This window comes from Mastomys coucha, unplaced genomic scaffold (assembly GCF_008632895.1).
Source record: "Mastomys coucha isolate ucsf_1 unplaced genomic scaffold, UCSF_Mcou_1 pScaffold22, whole genome shotgun sequence".
NCBI classification, from domain to species: Eukaryota; Metazoa; Chordata; class Mammalia; order Rodentia; family Muridae; genus Mastomys; species Mastomys coucha.
In genome coordinates, this window is record NW_022196905.1 from 88,505,992 (window position 1) to 88,513,982 (window position 7,991).

General features: G+C 40.8%; 1 protein-coding gene across 1 annotated transcript in view; it reads left to right on the forward strand.

The window, feature by feature from the left end:
• Positions 1-7,319, forward strand: part of Mrpl1 (mitochondrial ribosomal protein L1) — a 58,791-nt gene extending 51,472 nt beyond the window's left edge. The window contains exons 9-10 of the mRNA XM_031391150.1: positions 5,007-5,088; positions 7,119-7,319. Coding sequence (XP_031247010.1) covers positions 5,007-5,088; positions 7,119-7,240 — 204 coding nt within the window. The 3' untranslated portion in view covers positions 7,241-7,319. The remainder of the gene's footprint in view (positions 1-5,006; positions 5,089-7,118) is intronic.
• Positions 7,320-7,991: the final 672 nt, after the last annotated feature.

A 7,991-nucleotide genomic window follows, 5' to 3' on the forward strand; every position in this document is an offset into this window, starting at 1 on the left:
CCTCTGTTGAGGGACATCTGGGTTGTTTCCAGGTTCTGGCTATTATAAATAAGGCTGCTATGAACATCCTACCATCATTTTTTAAATTGCAAAGCAATTCTTAGCCAAACAAAACATATTTTGCCTCATCTGCATAGTAGACACATAATAATAAGCTAAAAGTCTGTTGGATAAAATAGTAAGTAAAATGGCACAAACAGAACACTTTCTAGCTCTGAGAGAAAGTAATGGTTGTTTTTGCCCATTCACTTCTTAAATGTCTCTCAGTTCTGTTTTCAGCAAACTTGATTCTGTCCTAGCTGTCTACCTGTTTTTGTAAGGAAAGTTTTGTTGGAACACAGCTGCACTCATTTATGTATTGTTTTAACTTCTAGTCTGTCCCAGCAGCCGCCTTAAGCAGTTGTAATGGACCCCATTTGGCTTGCAAAGCCATACATATTTACTGTGTCACCGTTTACAAAGAAAGTGTGCCAAGTCCTGTCTTGTGTACTTCCTCCAGAATTCTCTCTAAAGCAGATAAGATATGTGGCTCATCTGCTTAGCAACATCATGTTGTCTCTTACTGTTGATAACATAAATCCTGACGCCTTTGGTTTTAGTTCTCATCGCAGCCAATCTTAAACCACTGTATTAATATCAAATCCTCTGCTTCCTAACCTTTCTCATGGTAAACACGAAGGCCAGTTTTAAAATTTTGGTTCCTGGGTTTATTTTGTTGAGCCCATAGTGGTTTGGTTTACTGAAATTAGTGTTTTAAAGCTGGAAGCTATCACATGGAAGTCCGGTTGCCACTCATTGACAAATGAGGACTTGGAATTGCGCTGGTCCTGCAGCCAGTGTGCTAAGAGCTAGGTAACGCTTCAGAGTGGCAGTCCTCTGCATGAACATCAGCACGTGCACCCTTCCTCTCTAGATCTTGTCACCTGATCCACCGGTTGGTTCCTCCGTCTAGAGCGTCCCTTCTGTCGTTGGAAACTTCATCCTTAAGAAGTGTGTCAGACTCACAGCCATCCATTGGACTGAGTACAGGGTCCTCAATGAAGGAGCTAGAGAAAGGACCAAAGGAGCTGAAGGGTTTGCAGCCCCTTAGGACGAACAACATTATGAACTAACTAGTACCCTCAGAGCTCCCAGGGACTAAAACTCCAACCAAAGAGTACACATGGGGGGACTCATGGCTCCAGCTGCATGCGTATAGCAGAGAATGGCCAAGTCGGTCATCAGTGGGAGGAGAGGCCCTTGGCCCTGTGAAGGTTCTATGCCTCAGTGTAGGGGAATGCCAGGGCCAGTAAGCAGGAGAGGGTGGGATGGTGAGCAGGGGGAGGGGGAGGGAACAGGGGATTGTTTTATTTTTTGTTTTATTTTATTTTATTTATTTTTTCTTTTTTTTGGAGGGGAACCTGGGAAAATTGATATTGTAAATAAAGAAAAAAAAATGTGTCAGGCTGGACAGGGGTGGCACACGCCTACAATCTCAGCACTTGGGAGGCAGAGGCAGGTAGATTTCTGAGTTTGTGGCCAGCCTGGTCCACATAGTGAGTTCCAGGACAGCCAGGGATACACAGAGAAACCCTGTCTCGAGAAAGCCAAAAAAAAAAAAAAAAAAAAAGTGTGTCAAAAGTGTGTCAATCATGTCGTCATGTCTTCCTATCTGCCCTCCTGGCTCTTACTCATCTAATTAGAGAGGCACACGGTGACTAGACTGCAAGGCCCTGTCCAGTCCCTTTCCTCCTCTTGCCTTCCAGCAGACTCATCTGCTTCTTAGAGCATTCTGGCATACTGTCAGGGTCACAGGCCCCTGAGGAGTGGAGTTCAGGGTCACAGGCCCCTGAGGAGTGGCGTTCAGGGTCACAGGCCCCTGAGGAGTGGCGTGGAGGGCAGCTTCCTCTGTACTCACCTGTCACATAGGCTTAGACATGTGGCTTCCGTGCTCCTTCTCACATGCCTGTGCTTTTGATGTTTGCTTTTGCTTTATTTTTGAAACAGGGCCCCACTATGTAGTCTAGTATGGCCTAGAATTTGCTGTGTAGAACATGCTGGTCTCAAATTAATGATCCTGTTGCCTCAGACTCCCCAGTGTGGGATTGTGTAATGTGCCTCCAGTCCTGACTTGCACATGCTCTTGAATAAAATGGTTTTGTTTTCTGTTTCTTGGCTTTTAATATTAAGTGAGGGATAATAATATCTTCATAATAGTAATATCTTCATAGAGTTCTTAGAGAAATGAATGAATCCATGTAGATCCTCAAACACTTAACACAAAGTAAGATTCTATTAAATGGAGTTAAGTCATCAATTCTTGTTCTTACAACTCTACTTAATGTTCTGTCGACATGTGCCATTAGCCTTCTTTTCCTCAGTTTACACCATTAGGGGTCATGGGAAGTAAATGCTCTCTGTCAAACCACACTTGGTTTAATTCTAGAATATTACATTTGGATGGGGTTTTGGAGATCAGCTGTTAAAAACTGCTTACCCGAGGCAACAGTCCTCTGCAGAATCCAGTTATAGGTCCCCAGTCACCTGAAGATTATAGAATGTTATCAGAACTGTATTAGAAACTATTGTCACAGAAGCTGGCCACTCTAAAAATGCTTATTTCTACGTTATATGCGGGTAGGGTTTTTGTTTTGGTTTGCTTGTGTGCACATCTCTGTATAACATGAGTGCAGTGCTCATGGAGGCCCAAAGGGCATTGGATTCCCTGGAACTGAAGTTATAGATGGATAGAGGCTTCCATATGGGTGCTGAAAACTGGAGCTGGGGCCTCTGGAAGAGCAGTTGGCACTTTAACTGCTGAGCGACTTCTAAGTCAAGATGTAACCAAACTTAAGATTTACTTTTTTTAAGGTGCAACAAAAATCCATAAATTTTATTATACTTACTTATGCATTATGTGTATATATACATATACAAACATGCCACAGCACACTTGTGGAGGTCAAAGAACATTCTATAGAAGTCAATTCTCGTCTTCTACCATGTGGATCCTGAGGACTGAACTCAGTTCATCAGATTTGGGAGTTCAGTGTCTACCTACTGAGCCCCCTCACTGACCCCGATTTATAATGTACATGGGGAGGGACGGCAGGAGGGAAACAGAGACAGAGAGAGAGACAGAGACAGAGAAAGAGAGAGAGAGGGAGAAAGAGAAAGAGAGAGAAAGGGAAAGAGAGAGGGAGAGAGAGAAGGGGAGGAGGAATTATGTGGATATAACATTGTAATTCTTTCAAATGGGAAATTAAATTAGTTTAAAAATTATACCATCTTAACTTTGCTGTAGAATGTAGAATTTCCATATTTCCCACTTTAATGGTTATATCATGAAATGATAACTCTAAACAACAGTACAGAAACACTGCTCAATATCTGTTTATCAGAAATGCATCAGAATACATTAGGGAGCTTTTCAGATTGGTATGCTACTACTTCCATCTTTACAGGATTTAGGGTACCTCATACATTTATACTATAGCTACTCATTCAATCTTTAATCATTAAAAAATAAGTTGACCTTTAAGGTGTTTCATAGAGATAAAACTACTATAAACTTAATGATACTCATAAATCATTTTATCAGATATAATACTGTACACTGACTTAAAAGTGTTTGTGTAAAACTGTAATTTTTGAAAACTACTTATTGTTTTTGTTCTTATAAAGGTACATATTATTTATAAGGGATGTTTTGTGGCAGTGAAATTTTTTTTGTCTGTGATAATTTTTAGCTCTGAGTCTTTGCTTTATATACACAAATTTAAAAAGACTGAAAACTGAACCAGCAAAATGGGATGTCAAAGTTTCTATTTTCTAGTTATCCACCTCAAAAACTAGCAATAGACAAGCCCTCTCTGAGAGTGGTTCCTATAGAGCAGTGTAAGTGTCATAGCTTTGAATAACAGTCTGTTTTTGGTTTGCTCATATTGCACTTAAAATACAGAAACTAGCTGTTTCAGAAGGAGTGTGATTATTTAAAGTTAATTTATATGTGTTTTGCTTTTTGAATTTTTATTCTCTGAGAAGGTAGAAGTAATTTCTGCCAAGGTAATCCATAGTCTCACAAAATTTTCAGGCAAACAGTGCAAGTGGCTCTCACACTGGTCCAGGAGTGCTCTTTCTTCCCTCTTCACCTTCCTTAAGTCAGAAATCCCTGAACCCTGAAAGCAGACATTTTGGTTTTGTGTGCTGGTAGGCGTTTTTCTTGAGCAAGTTTTCATGACCTGAAAAGTTGAAGATATGTTCTTGAGTGCTTTGCTATTATGAAATATAGTATATACTTCTCAAGCCTGGTGTCATGTGTCTACCTCGCACTGAGAAGACAGACAGGAGGGTTCCTGGAGCCCACTGGCCAGCTGGCCAAACTGGTGCGCTTTAGGTTCATCAAGAGATCTTGTCTCAGAAAGTAAGGTGGTGCGCAATAAAGAGAGACATCCAACATCCACTGCTGGCTTCTACCCACACGTGTGCACAGATGCACTAAGCCCACCCCCACATGTGCACATTTTAAAGTGAATGTTCTGGTTTGGGGATGAATGCATGGTGTGTTGGGATGTGCTTTCGGGAAACTACTTGGAAACTGCAGATCCTCAAATAGAAAAACTTAAAAACAGTCCATTATGATATAGTCTATAAAGTAACTCTTGACATGTAAGTATATACATATGTATAAATTCTTGTAGAAGAATTATAGAGTTTTTGTTGTTTGCTTTTATAGTAGAGTTTTTTATTTTGTTTTGTTTTGTTTTTAAGTTTTTCAAGACAGGGTTTCTCTGTGTAGCCTTGGCTATCCTGGGACTCACTCTGTAGACCAGGCTGGCCTCAAACTCAGAAATCTGCCTGCCTCTGCCTCCCAAGTGCTGGGATTAAAGGCATGCGCCACCACTACCCAGCTGATAGTAGAGTTTTTAAATAGGTCATTGCATTAGGTAAACACATAAAACATACCATCTAGAATACATACTGATGTAGTTACCAAATTGTGATATCTGTGTATCTGTTTCTTTCAGTTGGATATGCCAAGTGACCAGATAGCTGCCAATCTTCAAGCAGTTATAAATGAGGTCTGTAGGCACAGACCACTGAGTCTGGGTGAGTAGCTGGGTGAGGGCAGATGTGCTTAAACCCCAATGATACTTCAAAACTGTGACATACTGAGACAAAGAGTTGATATATAAGTTCTCTAGCTGTCGTTCTTCCAAGGATTAAATAAGTAAAATAAAATGTATTTTTTCCAAAGGATTCTTAATTACCTTATGAATCATAAGGTTTTAGAGAGGGACTTCTTTATTAGTAACAAAAGAATATACCTCCAAACCTTTGGATATTTGCATATTTCTACTGTTAAATGTAATTAAGGTTTAAAAGAAAACTAATTGCTTTAAAGTTACAATAGTGCTAAATAGCAAAGAAAGCCATTTATGAAATGGTAGTTTGAAGCCAGTTGGCCTTCTTAATCCTTATTTTATAAAAGAAAGGAGGTAATTTTGTAATGGGAGGAGAGTTATCATCACTTGTAAGGGGCTGATTCTCTTGCCATGGGGAGAACATGGGTGCTGTAGTAGCTAGAACACAATACTTCCATGCCCTTAGCATGCCTGTGTTCCTCACACAAACTACAATTGTGGGTGCCCGACATGAGCTGGCCAGGCTCTACTGACTGCCCGTATAGTGCAGTGCTGGGAAGTTACAGGATTTAGTTAATGAGAGAGTTCATTAAAGCACATGTTTGAGCTACTTTTGCCATTGTCTTAGTTAAGGTTTCATTGATGTAAAGAGACCATGGCCAAGGCAGCATTCAGGCAAACTTTTTTTTTGTGTATTGTATGAAATTTTCTATTTTCTTTTAGGTTTTTTCTTTTTTATATATTCTTTTATTATTATTATTATTTTTACTTATTCACTTTACATCCCACTCACTGCCCCCCTCCCAGTCACACCCTTCCTCAATCCTTCCTCCCATCCCCCTCCCCTTCTTCTCTGAGTGGCTGGGGACCTCTGGGTCTCCCCAGACCCACCCTAATCTCTGTGAAGCTAGGTGCTCCTCTCCTACTAAGGCCAGACCAATGACTCAGGCTCTAAGATCAACAGTTGATAAATAGGACCCCATGAAACTGCCAAGCTTCTGAAAGGCAAAGGACACCGTCCAGTAGGACAAAGTGGCAGCCTACAGATTGGAAAAGGAGCTTTACCAACCCTATATCTGACAGAGGACTAATATCCAAAATGTATAAAGAACTCAAGAAGTTAAACACCAACAACCCAAATAACCCAATTAAAAAATGGGGCACAGAGCTAAAGGCAAACATTTAATTGGGGCTAGCTTACAGTTTCAGAAATTTAGTCCATTATCATCATGGTGGGAAACATGGCAGCATCCAGGTAGACATAGTACTGGAAGAGCTGAGAGTTCTACATCTTGATCTGAAGGCAGTCATGACAATACTTTCTTCCACACTGGATGGAGTTTGAGCATAGGACCTTAAAGCCTACCCTCACAGTGATAAACTGTCTCCGACAAGGCCACACCTCCAAATAGTGCCACTTTCCATGGCCAAGCATATTCAGACCACTGCAGCCATCCTGGGGAATTAAGCACATTGATAACTGAATATCCCGTTTTTAATTCATTTAATCCAAAATACCACCACAGACATTGAGTATATACAGATTCCTTTATTGCACAGGGAACTTTGTCCTTCTGAGATAGTTAGAGAAGAATAATGGACAATAAATTCTCTAAAAATTATTTTTCTCTGCCATTTTAAATGAAGCCCTTAACTGTTGTTAGGAATAGTCTTTTATTTGTGGAGGATTTTATCAACTGTTTGGTAAGTTAACCTTATAGTCTGTGCTGACTTCTTTAGAGAAATGTTTATAATATTTCCATCTGATATACATTATCTTATATACAATGTTGACTTTGTAGTAAATAAATTCTAGGTGATATCTTCTGGAGGAGAGGAGAGAATCACTAGTGGGTGTGTTTCCAGGACTGCTATCTAGGGCATTGAGCTGTCCAGTACAGCAGCACTGGAGTCTGCCAGCTTTCCCATGCCTGGGTACCTGATCCACAAGGCTCTGAGTGAGAAAGTCACGGTTGGCTCTGATCTTTGTTCTAGGTCCATTTGTGGTACGTGCCTTCCTTCGTAGTTCAACCAGTGAAGGTTTACTACTAAAGACTGACTCATTGTTACCCAAAGAAGCTAAAACGGAAGAAACTGAAACCGCAGAAGCTGCCTAGAAGCTTATATTGAGAAATTATTGGGGGGATATGTGTATCAAGAAACAACAGAGACATCTATAAAACTGTATAATTTCTAGTTTGGCTCCTCATGTTTTCTTAATCAGTACATTTAGAAGTAAATTTTAACGCAATTTTTTTTTACAGTTTCAAAAATAAGGAAAAATGTCAGTTTCTAAAAAATCCTGTCACATTTTCTTTTTTTGCCTCTCATCCCCTCTTTATTTTTTTCCTTTATTTATTTATTCACTTTACATCCCAGTCACAGCCCTCCCTTCCTCCTCTCCTCCACCCTCACACTCCCCCATTGCCCCCTCCCCTTTCCTTCTGAGAAGGGGAGGCCTCCCCATGGGTACCAACCTGCCCTGGCAAATCAAGTAGGAGCAGTACTGGGTGCCTCTCCCACTGAAGCCAGGCAAGGCAGCCCAGTCGTGGGAAGAGGAACCAGAGGGGGACATAAAAGTCAGAGTAAGCCCCTGCTACACTTATTAGGGGACCCACATGGAGACCATACTACACATCTGCTACAAATGTGTAGGCTGTGTAGGTCCAGCCAGTGCCTGTTCTTTAGTTGCTGGTTCAGCCTCTGTGAGCCCCCATGGATGCAGGTTAGTTGATTCTATAGGTCTTCTGGTATCCTTGACCCCTCCAGCTCCTTCAGTCTTTCCTTAGCATCAATGTTGTGTATTTTGGTAGAATCCAGGTCTAGAAGCAGTTTCTAGTTTTGTAACATTCCTTCAGAAGACATGGC